Source organism: Dermacentor albipictus, chromosome 9 (assembly GCF_038994185.2).
Source record: "Dermacentor albipictus isolate Rhodes 1998 colony chromosome 9, USDA_Dalb.pri_finalv2, whole genome shotgun sequence".
Lineage (NCBI taxonomy): Eukaryota > Metazoa > Arthropoda > Arachnida > Ixodida > Ixodidae > Dermacentor > Dermacentor albipictus.
Window position 1 is genome coordinate 52,948,263 of NC_091829.1, and position 18,584 is coordinate 52,966,846.

The following is an 18,584-nucleotide window of genomic DNA, read 5'->3' on the forward strand; positions in this document are numbered from 1 at the left end:
AGAAATAGAACAGTTTTATGAAGATGTTGAATTACTATTGCAAAAGGTGCAAACTCAATATCCATGGTCATGGACGATTACGATGTAAAAGTGTGTGTAGGGGGGGGGGGAGCGATGAAGGCTTGCAGACAAGCAACTAATTGGCATTGCAGCATCGATTTTATGAACACTAGAAGAGTGGTGCTTGTATAATTCACGGAAAGGAATATATTGACACCCAATAATAAATACCTTCTTCACGAAGCACAGAAACAGAAAGAGGACCTGGAAAAGCTTTAATGCCGAAACAAGCAATAAAATAGATTTCATGGTCTCTGCCGATACTAGCATAGTGCAGGACCAAAGATAAGGGAGGGGTAAGGTTGCTCTCAATTAGAAGAACGAAAGAGCAGAATTAGCCAAGAATATGCAAATCAGCTTAGACGCCGCACGAGTAAAACCAGACTTATTTAGGCAGGTCCTCACTAGCAATTATGCGGCTTCAGAACAAGAAAATGAAGGTAACATGGAGATAATGGAGGTAACCCTAACTAGGCTGATTTCAGCTAGCGAAATTCAAGTTCGAGGTAGGGCTCTGAGGCAACCAAATAATAAGCTCTGCCAAGTACCAAAGGACCTAATAAAACAACTACAAAGTCTGAAAGTGTCTAAGTTTGCAATAGGATACATAGTATCCACGGCACTGTCTAAACTGATAAACTAGAAGAAAGTGAGCGATATTCGAGGTTATAACGTGGGAAACATTTAGCAAGGAATACGAGAGGTCTGCAGCATGAAATCATGCCAGGAAAACTCCACATATGACAATGCCAGAGGTATGCAGTGAAAAATAACCAGGGTAATATCATCAATCTTGTTGATATAGTAAAATCAGCAGAGGGGAGGGGGCAATTCGATACTGACGTGTACAGTACCCAGAGCCGCCACGCAAACTTAATTTGAAGCAGGGATCAAATATTATTATTATTAGATCATTATTAGAGATGAAGTTAGAAGGGCCTTCCACTACTTGTACCGGGGAAAAGCGGCAAGACGGAATAACAGTCCATCTTATCAAAAATGGTGGAGATAATATACTTGAAAGGCTGGCGGCGCCTTACCTATAAGGGACCGCTGGCTTTTCAGCTCAAGTCGCGTAGCATGGACTATACTCAGTGCCTGGAAGTGTGCCGATAGCTGGAAGAATGCCAACGTACTAATCTATACGAAGACCTGCATCAAATAATTCAGTTATAGGCCTACTAGCTCGCTTTCAGTATTTTGTGTAAATTCACCAAGATAATTCCCAATCGAATCATGGCAACACTTGACTTCAATCAACCAAGAGAGCGGGCTGGATACCAGAAGATATATTTTACGGTCGATCACGACCATGTCATCAAACAGGTAATTGAAAAATCTGCACAGTGCAATAAACCTCGATATACGGCTTTCATAATTTATTACAAACGTTTGATTCAGGGCATATACCAGTAGTCATAGGCATCGAGTTACCAAGGAGTGCAGGAGACATACATCAATATCTAAAGAAATATCTACAAAGACTTACAACTACGTTAATTCTGCACGCAGTGAAAGAATAAACAGATATTTCAATGGCGCCGTCTGTCTGCAGAGCGACCTGACTACAAATCTACTCAGGCTTCCCCCTTTGTCGGGAAACAGCGAGGCTGTTTATTGCTAGGTTCTGGTGGACGTCGTCTCCGTGGACATGAATGAACAATTGTTCATACTTGGACCCATGCCTAAGACACATATCCAGTGGCGGATATCCAGCGGAACATACATCAATGGGCAACACATCCCGTGACCCAAGTTGGCGTCGCACACGTTCACTGAAAAGCGGCAGACGCGGAGTGGAACATAGCCAACCTGGCGGGAAAACGGTTACAGACAAACACAGAGAGACAGACGTGTTTTCATTTTGCGACATATTGGCTGGCGCGCGCAATCTGTCTCGTGCTGCACTTTGCAAACGCGCCGGCTCTCGCCAATCTGGAGATCACGAGAGGCGTTGGTGACGCGTAGGCTCGTTTCACACCAGCTGCCACAGATAGGCCTCCCAGCTACGCTGGAGCCATCTCGTGGGCATCGTCGCCGCACATTTCTCCTCGCGCTTTCATCATACACTCCTCTACCGCTTTTCTCCTCGCATCTTTTGTCCCCGGCAGCGCTTCGGGTTCGCTCTTCCGTCCTTCGTTGTGTTCGTTCGCTCGGTTACACCGACGCTCGCCGCTGGAAAGGACGCCCAAGAGCTGCGCTTGAAAACTGCGCTTAACTTGGAAGCTGTGTAACGAAAGCTGGTGACTTGGCTGGCCTATTCCTGAAATCAGCGCAACATATGTGTCCAAGCGACACTATTAATGTTGTTTGGACCACAAGCGGATACTGAAAGCAGTGCATTCTTGTTCCCTTAACAATTTCAGTCGCTCGAGTGTAGTCTGTGGACCAAGGATGCACGTGCGCAGCCATTCGCTGAAGAGCGGAGGCCGAGATCATTGTTGTACGGACGTCGAACGAAATTGCGCTGAGTTAACGTGGACGCTGAAAGGCTGACAAATACGGCATTCCTTCATGATTCCGCGTGTCTTTTCTGACCGAGCGACTTGCCTGTGACATCACGGGGAATTTCGGGGTGCGGTATACCTTATGGCGGCTTATGTTGTTCGTCTGTCCCTCTCGTCGCTGACGCAATGAGTATGGTGTACTTGCTTCTCCTTTCCACGAGCATCTCAAATCGTGAGTCTAGAGCATGTAGGGTAAACGTGTGCGAGGCAAGACACAAGGACAAGTGTAAATTCAGCCCATGTATAATAAAACTTCAGTTGGCATTCGGCGCTTGCGCTTTTCACTCGTCTTGTCCCCGTGTGACCTTCCAGTTGTACATTTACGATTACCAATTGCCAACTTGTCCAATTAGCCATCCTACTAAGCATCTCAAAGCCATTGTTTTGCTCAATAAAGTTGTTTTCTATTTCTCCAAGGCGGCGCGGTCGCTTTGTGTTAACCTTCTCCTCCTCGACGTCTGCATGACCAACGGACCGGCCTAATATGACATGCACTCTTTCCCTAGCAAAGGATCACGGCTAGAGAAACGGTCTTTAGGAGACCTCTGTGTGTAGTTTGTACTCTCCCAGAAACATTTAACGTGTGCTGTTCTCATGTAAAAGACCTCCGAGAGCAACGTAGCTGCACGCTCCCATGTTATGTAGAGTACTCAACATAACGAGTTAGCTGACTATATCCATACTCAGAAAAAAAAAAGGAATGGTCGCAGCAACCATGCACGGGCAGCGTGCCCTTAGCCTCATTCGCCTACGAAGTAGCACTTTTCCTCAAATCTGGCTTCAGGGTATCTGAAACACTTGGAACAGAAAAGAATCATCCGAAGTAAATGTTACGCAGAAGCCATCCATAATGACTGCCAGAGTAAGCGAACAGCTTTCTGAATCCCCTGAAGTATTTCCGAAAATTGTTTTGGCATCGTTTCTTCCCGTTCCTGTGCGGTCGTTGTTGCATCCCGTTGATGCAGAGCCCGCGTCGCATTTCCAATTTCTGTTGCTATTCTGCCAGTCGTCGCAGCAGCGCCGCCCACTGGATCACCGACACACAGAGTTAAAGCTCTTGTGAGACGTCGGCGCCTCTTAGACCAATCAGGAAACCGCCACCATTCCTTCTATCCCGTTGACCCAAATTCTCTCCTAAGGCTCCACCTCCATGACAGCCCTCTTCTCTACGCCTCGTTAATCTCTCGTTATTCTATCAGAGCAGACAGTCCGCCCGCCGGCATCGGGGAAAAGGTGCAAAAACCAAAAATGCTATTCGCTTTTCTTTAAAGGTCCGTCGGTTCACCGAGAGCTTCCGCTGGTGCGAAACATTAACGGGAGCTTACGATTGGTCCTTGTTGTAGAGGAAAAGGCGAATAGTGAAGCCGATGAACAACTTTTCTGGCCCTTTCACCACCAGCCCGTCTCTATATTGCGCGTCATCCTGGACAAAATAGGAACGATAAATTAGAACAAAAGCATATCACAATAAAAGAAGCAATGCCTAGTAATAATAGACAGTTTTAGTACAGCGTACGTTGCGTACGTAAAGGCATTGCGTACGCAACATCGCTACGTCCTGCAAAGTGCGCATGCGCCGAACGCCACACGAACGGTGCGTGAGGCCTACGCGGCAGCTGCGTATACGAACGCATCCGATGCTTCCGTGCGTACGTGGGGAACCATGCGTGCTGCTCTCATGGTTCTCGTTTGTTCGGGAGTGCACGAGACAAAAGAGATTGATATGTCGCGCGCCTAGGCGACAAGGCGTCACAACTAGGCATGCGCCATGGTAGCGGCGCACGCGTTATCACTCTGTCTTTGGTTGTGCTTAGCAGCTCCGGTGCAGCGGTGGCGTAGAGGTAGAACACCCGCCTCACGTGCAAGAGGTCCGTGGTTCGAATCCCGGTGCCGCGCAAATTTTCACCAGATACAAAAAAAATCCATCCGTTGCTAAAATTGCATAAACAGGCCTGGAGTCTGGCCTAATCCCGGTGACCAGAACCGGTGCACTCCCTCACCAGAGCATTTTGGCCACCCTGGAGCAGTACTTGGCCACAAGCTCCTATATGAACACAATACATAATCCTAATTCATAAGAAAGGGGACGCCAAAGACATGAAAAATTATAGACCGATCAGCTTACTGTCCGTTGCCTACAAAGTATTTACTAAAGTAATTGGAAATAGAGTCAGGAACACCTTAGACTTCCGTCAACCAAAGGACCAGGCAGGATTCCGTAAAGGCTACTCAACAATAGAACATATTCACCCTATCAATCAGGTGATAGAGAAACGTGCGGAATATAACCAACCGTTATATACAGCTTTCATTGATTACGAGAAAGCGTTGGATTCAGTCGAATCCTCAGCAGTGATGGAGGCATTGCCGAATCAGGGTATAGACGAGCCGCATGTAAAAATACTGAGCGATATCCATAACGGCTCCACAGCCACCGTAGTCCTCCAGAAAGAAAGCAACAAAATCCCAATAAAGAAAGACGTCAGGCAGGGAGATACGATCTCTCCAATGCTATTCACGGGGTGTTAACAGGAGGTATTCAGAGACCTTGATTGGGAAGAATTGGGGATAAGAGTTAATGGAGAATACCTTGGTAACTTGCGAATCGCTGATGATAGTGCCTTGCTAAGTAACTCAGGGGACCAACTGCAACGCATACTCGCTCACCTGGAGAGGCAAAGCCGAAGGGGTGGTCTAAAAATTAATCTGCAGAAAACTGAAATAATGTTTAACACTCTCGGAAGAGAACAGCAGTTTACGATAGGTAGTGAGGCACTGGAAGTGGTAAGGGAATACATCTACTTAGGACAGGTAGTGACTGCCGATCCGGATGATGAGACTGAAATAATCGGAAGGATAAGAATGGGATGGGGTGCATTTGGCAGCCATTCTCAGATGATAAACAGCAGGTTGCCATTATCGCTGAAGAGAAAAGTATATAACAGCTGTGTCTTAACAGTACTCACGTACGGGGCAGAAACCTGGAGGCTTACGAAAAGGGTTCCACTTAAATTGAGGACGACTCAACGAGCTATGGAAAGAAGAACGATAGGTGTAACGTTAAGCGATGAGAAAAGAGCAGACTGGGTGAGGGAACAAACGCGAGTTACTTATATCATAGTTGAAATCAAGAAAAAGAAATGGGCATGGGCTGGACATGTAATGAGGAGGGAAGATAACCGATGGTCATTAAAGGTTACAGTCTGGATTCCAAGGGAAGGGAAACGTAGCAGAGGGTGCCAGAAAGTTAGGTGGGCGGATGAGATTAAGAAGTTTGCAGGGACAACATGGCCACAATTAGTACATGACCGGGGTAGTTAGAGAAGTATAGGAGAGGCCTTCGCCCTGCAGTGGACGTAATCAGGCTGAGGCTGATGATGTTGATGATGATGATGATGATGAAAAGCTCCGGCATTCAAGCTGGCGCGCGCTTTCATTCCTGTGAGGTAGAACCGGGCAGTTCGTCCACCGCTGTTAAGTTGATGCCTAAATGAAGCCTTGTTGTTTTCGCTCCATCGTTGCGCTGTCCTTCCCTCAGTCACGACAAGTTTCGCAAAATGTAGGCGTTGAAGGCGACCAAGGGAAGGCTGTACTTTTGAATGGCCTACGATTTGGCTTTGCTGCGAAAAGTGAACGCACCGAAGCCATTTCCGGATCCAGCACGGTGGGAATTCATAGCAAAAAACTATGAACTTTGTTTTTGAGAAAGTATTCAGTGTACGCTGTTCGCGCGAAAGTGTCGACCTCCTGTTGGCGCACTTCATTGCAAATGACCGTGCCAGCGTCAGAAAGCGAGGACTCGGCTCTTATTTTTCTCGATATGATTCCTGTATTGACAGTAATAAGATTAGTCTCTTAAAGACCTAAATATAGTTCGGCGTTACGTGAACGAGCCCACATGCAACATAACCTTGGCGAAATCAACAGCGTCGATAGTTCGACCGATGGTTGGGCGTATGGGTGGACGCGGCCAACGCGTTCCCACGCGCCCAGCGTCTAGCAACACTCGCCCGCTTACGTACGTAGGAATTTCGCAGTACTAAAAGCCCTGACGGAACACGCGTTCCTACGTTCCACAAAGCGCTTGCGTGCTGCGTACGCATCGTCATGGCGCAGTACTAAAGCTGTGTAGTAATTTAGGTGGAGATGCGTGCCAACACGCACTGACCAATGCTGCCTGTCTAGCGGTTTTGCCGCCTAATTGAGAGATCTTTCGCGCTGTAAAGCGGGGAAGCTTCTTTATTTATTTGTAAAGCTAACTTTGTTTATTTATTAGCAGGATTTATTTGGACACAATAAATGCTGCATTAGTTGCGCCTTGCCCACGCCCGTTGTTCGCAAGATCGGCTCGATGGAGGTTTACAGGGTCTCCGATGGCATCCACGCTATAGAGACCCCGCCACGCCAGATAACAAATGGACACAGGGAAAGCGTGACCATACCTGGTTGAAAAAGAAGGAATTTTTTTGTAATTTCAATCACTACCCTGTAGTTCAGCCTGTTTTCTGGCAGGTATTGTATTTTGTGACCGCCTCTTTTTTTTTCGTTCAACAATACGTTTCCGCGCATCAAAGCCGCACAAGAATGCGCTTACTAATTGCGATATTTTACATCTTTTATTTTATAAACGCGAAACTGTCGCAACTGGATGCTGCGTCTATTCAGCGTCTGCACCGAGCAACCAACTCACTGTCAACGCTGCCGGACTACTTGCCGCGGTAACACAAGTGCAGCAGCCACGCGCCCACAGCTCTCCCTTCATAGCTTCACAATGTTGCCCACCAGTGTAAAGGCTGACTGGCCATCTTGTGCTCTTCTTCCCTTTTGAGGTGATTGTTCATTATATTTGTCTTCTGCATATAAAAGAGAACACACTTTTCCACACCACTCTTGGACTTTCTCTGTTAGGGTCCTCAAGTATTCGTTGTAATTCGTCCCCAGTGTTGCTGAACAGGATAATGTCATCTGCAAACCGAAGGCTGCTGAAATATTCGCCGTTGATCCTCACTCCTAAGCCTTCCCAGTTTATTAGCTTCAATACTTCTTCATGATTATGTTGCGCTTAGCGTTACACTGACGATTTCAAATGAAGGTCGGGGCGTGGAGATACCTGCGTACCTAAAATCGTCAGAGTAACATTAACCGCACTATAATCGTGAGCGTCCACAAACTAGCCCTCTTCAGTGCTTTACTACTTGGATACTTCTTCCAAGCATGCAGAGAGTAGCATTAGAGAGAATATGTCTCCTTGCTTGACCCCTTTCTTTATACGTATCTTTCTAGTCTTCTTGTCGATAACCAACCTATCTGTGCAATCTTTAAGTATTTCCCAATGTATTCATGTATGCCTTGAGTACCCCTTGATTACCTAGTGTCTCTAGGAGTGCTGATATCTACCGAATGAAATGTTTCATAATCTGTGAAAGCTATATAGAGATGTTGATTGTACTGTGCAGATTTTTCGATTACCTGATTGATGACATGGATGTGATCCATTGTAGAGCATCCCTTCCTGAACCCAGCCTGTTCTCTTGGTTGACTGAAGCCAAGCGCTGCCCTTATTCTTTTGTAAACTATCTTGGTGAATATATTTTGCACTACTGAAATTGAGCTAATGGATCTATAAAAACTTTTTAATTCGTTAATATCTCCCACTTTGTGGATTAGTATAATGTTGGCGTCCTTCCAGTTCTCGGGAGCATTTGAAGTCGTGAGACATTGTGTACAATGGTCCGCAAGCTTTTAAAGCGTTATATGTGCATCTTTCATTAAATTGACTGTTATTCCATCATTATTGCCGCTCTTCCCCGTGTGATATCTTGGGAGGCCCTTCTAACTTTAGCGTTAGGTATAGAATTAGCTTCTCTATATTGTTCACTGATTGTTCGAATGAAGGTAGCGTGGCTCCTCTGGCTACTCTACAGGTCAGTATAGAATACTGCCACGGCCTTTACCACAGCCTTTCAATTACTGATGATATTACCCTGCTTATCTTTCAGTTCTTACATCTTGGCTTGTCCAAGGCCAAGTTTTCTTCTCACTGATTTCATGCTGCGTCCATTTTTTACGGCTCCATCAGCCTTTCTCACGTTATAATTTTGAATATCCCTTGCCTTCGCCTTGTTGAGCAGTTTAGATGGGTCTGCGAATTCTATTTGATCTCTTGAGTGGGACACATTCGTGACAATGGCGGGGTGCTCAACCTAAGCGTTGCTTGAGATTGTGCGCTGCATACATTGACGATGGAAACAAATGGGCCCATGGCATTTGGGTTTACGGCATTGCACTAAAGGATGCAGCTGCACCAGAATGTCGCTTCTTGGCTAATCGGTAACAAATCAGTGGTAAACACCGCTTAGGCAATCTTAGCCATTCCGGAGAGCCTATAATTGTTCAATTTTCCTTTAACAGTAACCTCCGAACAACATCTAAGGGGAAGATGCGTGCACATGGTAGTTAGCGGATACGATGAGAATCCCAGCACGTTGCCTCCGAGATTCTTTCAGCGCGCCGCGGGCCGTAGCAAGTGGTGGCCCCCGAGATGATGCTTCACCTCGGGGGCCACCGAGATGAAGCATCATCTCGGGGCCTACCGAGATGATGCTTTGACGGCGTGCAGAAATGGGCGCTTTTTTTTTCCTTTGGTCCTGTTGTTTCAGTTTCGTACGAAGAAGGTCTACATTTTCGAGGAGTTCGCGACGCAACCGCTTGTATTTCAAACCTAAAGCTTTGCACGAATAATCCTCTATATCTACAGTACGTAGATTTATCTTTGAAGCTGGCCTTGAAAGCGCTTCATGAAGATTGCGTTTCAGATGGATTTCAACATGTATGTTGCATCTGCATAATTTTTTTCTGTTTTCCACGGGATCTTTTAGAAGGGCCTGCGTTAAGACGACGTCCACGTCGTTCGACTTATTAAGAATCGCCATACAGTGAGATACCTTACGCGTCCATCACACACGCAAAGAAGGCAACTTCTGGCGTTCCGTTACATTTGTCTGGAAACATGCTTTCCGAGCACATGCTTCTGAGCTTCACACATACCTCGAAGTGCTACACAAGTGCCATTTGGCGCATCAAACTAACTTGCCTACCACTTAGCACTTAGAAGATCGACCACATTTAATGCACCTTCAGTGTTTTTCAACTGAAATATCCACTTGAACAGCAGATGAGCGATCACATCACCGAGCTTCCGCTTATATAATTATATGATGCTTAGCAGATGCTGTAGCCTTTGATTGGCGCCGGCTACTCCTTTTTACTTACAGATATTAAAAATAAATCCCTTAAACGCCATTAAAGGAAGCGTCCCCTCCAATACCACAGTAACATAAGTAAACGCGCATATACTGCTTCAAGCTTAACAGACCTACTTAACCGGCTCCTTCGGCCCTATAGCTATTGCAGCACCTAGATGCATTCCAGTCCTTTGGGTGTTTACTCTGGCACTATAATCGATCGAGGGTTTAACTATCTAATAAACTTTTACGTGTCCGCTTCCCAGTGTGTGCTATAGGATCGTATACCTTAGGTTCTTCTGCAATGAACCTTGCTTTCCATTTAACACTTTCTTTAACGTACAGCGCATCGCTGTTATCGTTCGCCTCCTCAATTTTCCTTCATGCCTGTTCGTAGAGAGAGAGAGAGGGAGAGGTAAACGCGATGGGAAAGGAAGTGATGTTAACTGGATGAGATTCCGGTTTGCTACCCTGCACGGGGGGGAGGGGGTAAGGGAAAATGACAGACGGAATAAGGGAGAAGTAAGCATCTGTACAGCTTACGTGATAGAAATAGTGGTGTCCTTCCTTGTGCATGATGTCGAGCATATATTGCAAATACTCCTGCGGCATGTCGTTGAGCTTGAACTTAGCCATGTCTACTTCGGTTTAATATAGAACAGTGCGCGAGTTGAAAAACTACCAAGGAGCGTTCGGGGCTGAGTAAGCTACGCTGGCTGTTCTGGGAGGGTTCTGAAAGCAGCGCTTGCGCTCCCTTGGCAACAGCACACAATGGGGCGATTTTTCAGTTTGGATTAATGGGCATAGCTTCTCGAGCCCCGTAGGTTTGTTCAGAGCATTGTGCAAGGTTACCTGTGCGGCAGCCTCATCAATTTACGCTAACTCATGGTACTTGACGCTGCCATAACTTTTGTAGCTGCGAATAGCTCGATCTTTCTGCCGTACTTCGAGCGCCAAGTTTACTGATCGTTCATGGCCATAATGATGTCACTTCTCGTCTTTGCGCATTAGAACCCATGATAATAGTATGGCACTAATTATCAGTATTATTAAACTATAATGTCTCCATTTTAATCTATGGTGCAAAGTGTTGAACTTCCAAGATCATCTGTCTTTCTTTCTTTCTTGTTTACTTTTTTCCTATGATTTCTTCATTTATCGAGAAACCGCTCTCTGACCGGCCATCACAGCGGGAAAATAGAACAAATTTTGCAGATAAACGCACATTATAGACTCTGTTCGAAAGAATGGTCTCCTAAAGCGGATAATTAAACGTTGTATTACTGTTTCTCTTGCGCATTGCGTTTTAGCAAAGCGATCACGTGCCTTCCCGGCCATCAGCAAGACACGGAAACTTATTACGCGCACCACACGATCTACACTGTAAACAAAAATTTGCCTGTTTGAAAATTTTCGTGGGTTTTTCGCCCCAAAACTGTCCATCCCTGAATGTTTACTCCCATATATGTGGCAGTATAGCAAAATTTCAAAATTTTACTGTGGTCGCTACCTGCCGTATGATAAAAGCCACGTGGTGTGATCTTGTTACGTAATAAAATCTTTTTCTCTTTTGTAGAAACCAAGTACAGGCGGTTTTAAAAAGCACCCCTCACCGCCTGACATTAGAGATGGCACACCGCCTGCCCGGGTAGCATATTAGCTCAGGCCCGCCGGACACGGTTGGTCGCGTGGCCACTTCCCCAGAGGCTCTTTGCGGTGGCGGCGACTAGCGTCACTGCCTACGGCTTTCACCTATGTGAACTGCTTCAAGGGCCGCAGTTTATTTGAATTGTAATTTCTTTGCCTGCTGCCTTCCAAAAGATGTTTTAGGCTTGCCTGACGGTCACTGTCTCTCAGCTTCGTGTGTGTTCCCTGTTATCACTTCGGCGATAACGAAGGGTTGAGTGCAATGGCGGTGCTTGAAATCGCGGGAAAACAGTTACGTACGACGCCGAAGCTGACAGACGATTCATGTCGGCCCAGGTTTCTGGAAGTGTTTTCGCGTTGCATGTCCACGACGTTTGGGTTTGAATGCGTCAATTGCGCCTTTTATGGTCACGTGAGCATGCTGACAGCGTACAAGGTACGCTGTGGTGTTTTAAACGTGCCGCCTTGCAATGCCAGAAGCAACCACTGCTCGAGGAAAGGCGTCTGCGCAGGTCCCACATGAATGCCATATTCGGATTTTCTTGTGATGTTGTGTTGCCAGTGAGGCTGGCCGGGTAAAACTTCTATATTTATCTTTGTACTAGCCTCTTGATCCTCCGTTGGTGGATCGAGATGTGGATCGAGAGACGAAGGATCGAGAGAAGCAAGATGGAGAAACTCGGGCCAAGAGCTGGGCAGCGATTTCTACATCGTGGAGGTCGTCGTACCGCTCGAAGGCCAAGGCAACAGCGGCATAAGGAAGCATCACATTACGGTCTGGGACGCCTTTCGAAAGGCGCTACCCGCGGTGCAACTGGACATTATGGACATCGAGCAATGGGCGCCCAACGTCTTTGAGACGACGGAAGGAGCCATCAAAGAGCTGGAGACGGACGAACAGATACACAAGATGGACGGTCGGCTGGCCCACTTGATAGAAGCCAAGCAGCCCATAAAGGCGAGGTTGCAGAAGCGACGAACCAACCGAAGTGAAAGGAAGAAGATTGCCGAGCTCAACAGGCAGATAGAGGTCCACTACAGGATGACATGCACCCAACAGTAGAACGAGGCCTGCAACGAAGCCGACGGACATTTGCACAAGGGCAAGACGTGGAACATGCTGCGGCACCTCCTTGACGAAACCAAGACCAAGACCCACCGACACAAAAACCTGGCAAGGATCCTACACAAGGCAATCTGCAAACACGTGGAAGACGAGGTCAAGGAGCGCTTGGACGCCAAGTACCTACCGACCACCCCCACGGAAAGACACCGTATTACCAAGGCAACGAGAACGAGACGCCAGATCGAGACATCCAGACGTGGGAAGTCAGAGTTGCCCTGCAGAATCTCAATGGCAGGTCCGCCGCAGGTCGCGATCGAGTGACCAACAGAGTGCTCAAGATCCTCAACGAAGCGGCCATCGAAACGCTCCCGAACTTCTACAACAAGTGCTGGCAAGAAGAAAAGCTGCCCAAGCCATGGAAAGCAGCCAAGACGATCCCCATCCCCAAGCCTGGCAAACCACCCAACATAGAGAACCTCAGGCCGATCTCGCTCACTTCGTTTGTGGGAAAGGTCCTCGAGTACGTTCTCATGAACAGGTGGCAGCGTTACCTGGAAGAATCAAAGCGTTACCCAAATTCCATCATCGGGTTTCGGAAGAAGCTCGGGACGCAAGACGCGTGATCTTACTGAAGAACGAGATCATCGACGATACGACGGGCACCAAGGACAACAGGTCCATACTCGGGCTGGACTTGCAGAGCGCCTTCGATAAAGTGAGGCACTCGGCTATCCTGGCCCAAGTATCCAGGCTAAACATGGGCAGAAGGGCACACCAGTACATCAAAGACTTCCTGAGAGAACGGACCAACGAAATCTGCGCGGGAGACCTGCAGCTCAAAGAGAAGAAGCTGGGCAGCGTCGGAACTCCGCATGGCTCGGTGATTTCCCCGCTACTCTTCACCCTCGTGATGATCAGGGTGGCCAACCGGCTAGAAAGAGTAGTTGGAGTCCGGCACACCATCTATGCCAACGACGTTACGCTATGAGTACCGGAAGGAAGCGTCGCACACATCGTGACAACGGTGCAAGAAGCGGTCAACGCCATCGAGGAGCAGCTGGACGGGTCTGGACTCATTCGCTCTCCAACCAAATCATAACTGCTGGTGATTCCACCGACAGGAGTGGGCAGGAAAATAAAGGATATGGAAGTCAAGTACGAGCGCCCGAAGATCACGGTTAAGACAGCGGGAGGACAAGTAATACCGGGGGTCGAGAAGATTCGAGTGCTCGGGCTGCTCATCCAGCGAAACCGAGTCAATGGTAAAAGGGGTCAACAAGCTCGCGGGCAAAGCGGCCGCGGCAATGCGACTCATCAAGAGGGTGCCCAACAGAAGAGCGGGGAGGAAGGAGGAGAGCCTCACTAGGCTCGCTCAGTCCTTCGCAACTAGCCACATAACGTACGTGGCCGCCTTCCACAACTGGAGGCCGAGTGAACGTAACAAGATAGACGCCACCATAGCCAAGGCGTATAAGGCGGCACTCGGTCTCCTCGGGAGCACGAGCACCGTAAAATTCATGGCTCTGGGAGTCCACAACACGCTGGACGAAATAACCGAAGCACAGAGAACGGCGCAACACGAGCGTCTCTCTGAAACGAGAACCGGAAGACAGATACTGCGAGATTTGGCCTCGAGCCTCGAGCCGAGGGAAGGCAAGCAGCAGAAAGACGCACGTATACCGGATAGCATCACCAGAAAGCTCAGGGTCTGCCCGATCCCGAGAAATGTGAACCAGGAGCACAACAAGGAGCGGAGGTTGGCGAGGGCCAGGGGTCTCGTGGACCTCCACCCCAGAGAAGAAGGCGCCATCTACATGGGCGCGGCGAAGTATCGAGGGAGCAGCGACGCATACGCGGTGGTGGCTGTAGGGGCATCGACGGGTGCAACGAAGACCGCTTCGAGCGTCCGGACTCGAGAGGCGCACCGAGCGGAGGAGGCGGCCATCGCCTTGGCCGTCTCTGACCCCGGATGCACTACAGTGTTGTGTGACTCCAGAATGGCAGTGAAGAACTACGCCAAGGGTAGGGTATGTAGTGAGGCTGTGCGCATACTGCGCAAGGCCGAAGACATCGCACGCAAAAGTGCTGTGGTGATCAAGTGGTTTCCGGCCCACATGGGCAGTGACGTGTTGGAACGCGGGAACATGAAGCACAACGAGATGGCCAACTCGGCCGCGCGAGAACTAACCAACCGCGCAGCTGCAAGCACGGCGGACTCGGAGTGTTGGTCGCGGTGCAGTGCCAAGGACAAGATGACCACCTTCAACGAAATAGTGAAGTGGTACAGACTTAACAGAAAGACTATGCCGCCACCTCACCCGGGGCTTACCCGGAAGGAGGAAGTGGTATACAGGCAATTACAGACGGGGTCCCTGCTCACCCCGGTGCTAGCTAAGCACGTGTGTCCGAGCATGTACTCGAGTGACATGTGTAGTTTGTGCGCGAAGGAGAGAGCCACCGCGGCTCACATCCTTTGGGACTGTAGCATAAATCCGCGAGAAGCCGGCGAAAAGACGATGATCCCGCCGCAGCTAGAGGCAGTAACGAGGAGCTATGACAGAGACACAACTCAAGGCCGTCCTGCAGGTCTCGGCAGCTCTAGAAAGGCAGCGACCGCGCGAAACCGAGGAGAAGGGGGGCAGCACACCCAGGAAGGGGGCGGCGGCCCTCTCGGACCCGCGGAAGTAGCGAGGAAGCAAGACCTCGAGGAGCACAATGCACGAGACTGACGTAGTGGCCGCATCGCTGCAAAAGCTTGTCCTCCCTGCGTGGAGGGAGCCTTACCGACTCTGCAGGCATTTTCACTAAAGTTGTTCTCTCGCTCTCTCTCTGTACTACCCTCCTCGCCCACGATAAATTGTAGATCATACCCCCAAAAAAATCTTACTGAGCCAGCTGAACCTAATCGTTACCGCGAATATCTATTTTCACCCCGTTGTTATTGCTTCAACGTGCTGCTCTAAGCATGTGCACACACTGACTCAGAAGCATATCTGCTAGCTACGATTGTGCAAATTTGTTCGAGAGAGCAGTGATATAACTTTGCCTTATGGTCGAGAGGCAATCAATGTGTGCCGAACAAACAGCGTGGTCAAAAAACAAATGTATCTCTCCGCACTTCTTCATGTAACGTGGTTTGTTACGGGCCATGTTCAGGCGAAATGAAAATTTCTGTTTTATGCAAGGACTATATGTGCATTAATAAATGTTTTTTTATGCAACGACTAAATATGCATTCGTAGCTATACCGTGGGGCTATGTGGACTGATCCCATCGGAACATCATAGATTGCGATGGAACAATGCTCGACGTTAGCGTGTCCTTAGCGCTTTTTGAATCAGTTTTCTTGTACACGCACAGAAAGTACGGAGTACAGGATCACAGTGGTTCTGCTTTCCTTGATATTAAGTATTGTTTTCTTTAGCAGCCTATAACTTTCCTCGGACATCTCATGTTTCTCGGAAGCTCATGTACGCACTTGATCATTGTGCTTTGAAGCACAATGACCGCTTCTTCATTACCCTTTTTTTATAGAAATACCTGTTGACGGCACCGTGCTCGCCAACTATAAGTTGTAAGGCTCACATGCTGGCAAAACTGGAGATGGTTGTGGCGCTAGAAACACCTTCATCCAAATTTATATTCACCTCAAATGCCTCAGATCCGCGTATACATCCAAAAGCCATCACCGAAGCACTTCATTCTTATACCTTCTTCAAGCTCACAAATATCCTACCTAGCGGCCACTGGAGACGTACATTCAATTGAATAAGATACACGGTGCTCAGCCTGAAGTTGCGAAATTGAAACGCGATTACTTCAAAAATGCTCTCGTTCTCTGCTTAGGACAACGATGCTGGCTACTGCATCCTTGTTTATTTGGGAAGCTTCCTATCTAGCGGTGTTAAGTTTTCAAAAAAATATTGCCCCCTACTGTCTTGCTCCATAGCTTCGCCTTTGACTTCCATTGCTCTTTCAACTTGCGAGTGGCAAAAGTAATCATGATGGGTGGTACGGATTGGGGCGAGAGAGCAACCTGCGAATGCTGTTACTGTCAGAGTAAGTAATGTCCTGCAGCCCCAGTGTGTCAGACACAGAGCTTTTACTCCTGCCAGCAACTTCTCATTTGTTGTTAGTTCAATGTCGTGAACCTCTAGGTTCGGTCCCATACTATATTGCTAGTATGGCAAAGAAGTCCGACACGGCTGTGGATGGCACGATGGACGCAGACAAGAAGACGCAACAGCGTAGGCTTAGCCAGTCACACCAGGAACAGCGTCTAGCCCGAGCCCCACTACAGGAGCACTGGCGATCCGGCTGCGGAGCTCTGCACCGGCGCACTTCTTCCTTACAATTTCCCCCCTCGCTGAAGACGGAGCCGCACAGGAGGCCTAGGGCGTCGTGAGGACGAAGGGCTCGTGATACGGCTTGAGCCGATCTACGTGCACAGTTTCGCGGCCTCGGCGACGCAGGTCCATTGTGGGCGTGAGAAGTTCGATGACGTAGTTCATCGGAGAAGTTTGCTGTAGAACCCGGTAGGGCCCATGGTATAGGGATACAAACTTAGAGGAGGCACCTGGTGTCGAAGTAGGAGGTACTCACAACCAAATGAGAGCGTCAGGCGAAAACTGGCGGGGAAATTTCAGAAATTTCATGACGAAATTTCTGTAGGGCTTGTTCTCGCGTTGTAAGGGAGCGAGCTAGCTGCCGACAATTGTCTGCATGCCGGGCGGCTTCGGAAACAGGTGTACCCTCTGATAAGTCGGGACGGTAACGAAGAATAGCGTCAAGGGGAAGTGATGGTTCTCGGCCATATAGAAGAAAGAAGGGAGAAAAACCCGTCGTTGTCTGGGGTGCCGTATTGTAGGCGTACGTGACATAGGGAAGGATGGGGTCCCAGTTGGTGTGGCTAGAGGCGAGATACATCGAAAGCATGTCGCCAAGAGTTCGGTTAAAGCATTCTGTCAATCCGTTTGTTTGCGGGTGATATGCGGTGGTACAGAGATGAATAATTCGGCATTCAGCGACAAGTTCTTGAATGACATCGGCGAGAAAGACGCGGCCACGGTCGCTCAGGAGTTCGTGGGGAGCGCCGTGACGTAGAACGAAGCGTTGAAGGAGGAAGGAGGCGACGTCACGAGCCGTCGCGGCTGGCAGAGCGACCGTTGCTGCATACGTCGTGAGATAGTCTAGAGCTACAATGACCCAGCGATTGCAAGCAGCTCTGTATGGCAGAGGCCCGCACAGGTCTATCCCAACCTGGTCAAAGGGTCGCGAAGGGCACGGCAAAGGTTGCATTGGTCCAGAAGGGCGGCAAGATCAGGCTTCCGGCGTTGACATTCTGTGCAAGAGCTAGTGTACTTTTGCACAAATGTGTACATACCACGCCAATAAAATCTATGGCGTAGTCTGGTGTAGGTCTTGAAGAGACCAGCGTGTGCGCACTGAGGGTCGGCGTGGAAAGTGGCGCATACATTACTGCGGAACTGCCGAGGTATTACAAGCAGCCATTTGCGGCCGTCGGAACTGTAGTTACGGTGATAGACAATTCCGTGGCGGATGGCGAAGTGCGAAGCTTGTCGGCGTAACGCTCGGAATGGTGGGCGTGTAGGTGAATAAGAGATGTAATCTATCAAAGATGAAACCCAGGAGTCCTTGCGCTGCTCCAAAGCCATGTCGACAGCAGTGAATGGAAGTCGGTCGTCTAGGACGGACACACTGACACTGTCGGCGTGGACAGGCGAGCGCGAAAGAGCATCGGCATCGGCGTGCTTCTTGCCTGAGCGGTAGACAACCCGGATATCGTACTCTTGGAGCCTCAGTGCCCACCGGGCTAGGCGGCCGCAGGGATCCTTGAGAGACAACTAGCAAAGGGCGTGGTGATCGGTAACGACATCTAAGGACCAGCCGTACAGTTATGGGCGAAATTTTGTGATTGCCCAGATGATCGCGAGACATTCTTTTTCCGTTACAGAATAGTTCGCTTCAGCTTTCGTCAGAGTGCGGCTCGCGTATGCAACAACATATTCTTGGCAGCCTGGCTTTCGCTGGGCGAGCACA

At 48.7% G+C, this 18,584-nt stretch overlaps 2 protein-coding genes across 4 annotated transcripts in view; one reads left to right on the forward strand and one right to left on the reverse strand.

The window, feature by feature from the left end:
- Positions 1-10,556, reverse strand: part of LOC135918289 (uncharacterized) — a 54,905-nt gene extending 44,349 nt beyond the window's left edge. For all 3 annotated transcript variants that reach the window (XM_065451949.2, XM_070525712.1, XM_070525711.1), the window contains exons 1-2: positions 10,355-10,556; positions 3,893-3,990 (exon numbers count right to left, since the gene is read on the reverse strand). In XM_065451949.2, coding sequence (XP_065308021.1) covers positions 3,893-3,990; positions 10,355-10,447 — 191 coding nt within the window. In that variant the 5' untranslated portion in view covers positions 10,448-10,556. The remainder of the gene's footprint in view (positions 1-3,892; positions 3,991-10,354) is intronic.
- The window catches only part of LOC135918290 (uncharacterized), a 343,130-nt gene that overhangs the window by 157,675 nt on the left and 166,871 nt on the right, over positions 1-18,584 (forward strand). The gene's annotated exons all lie outside the window — the stretch shown is intronic.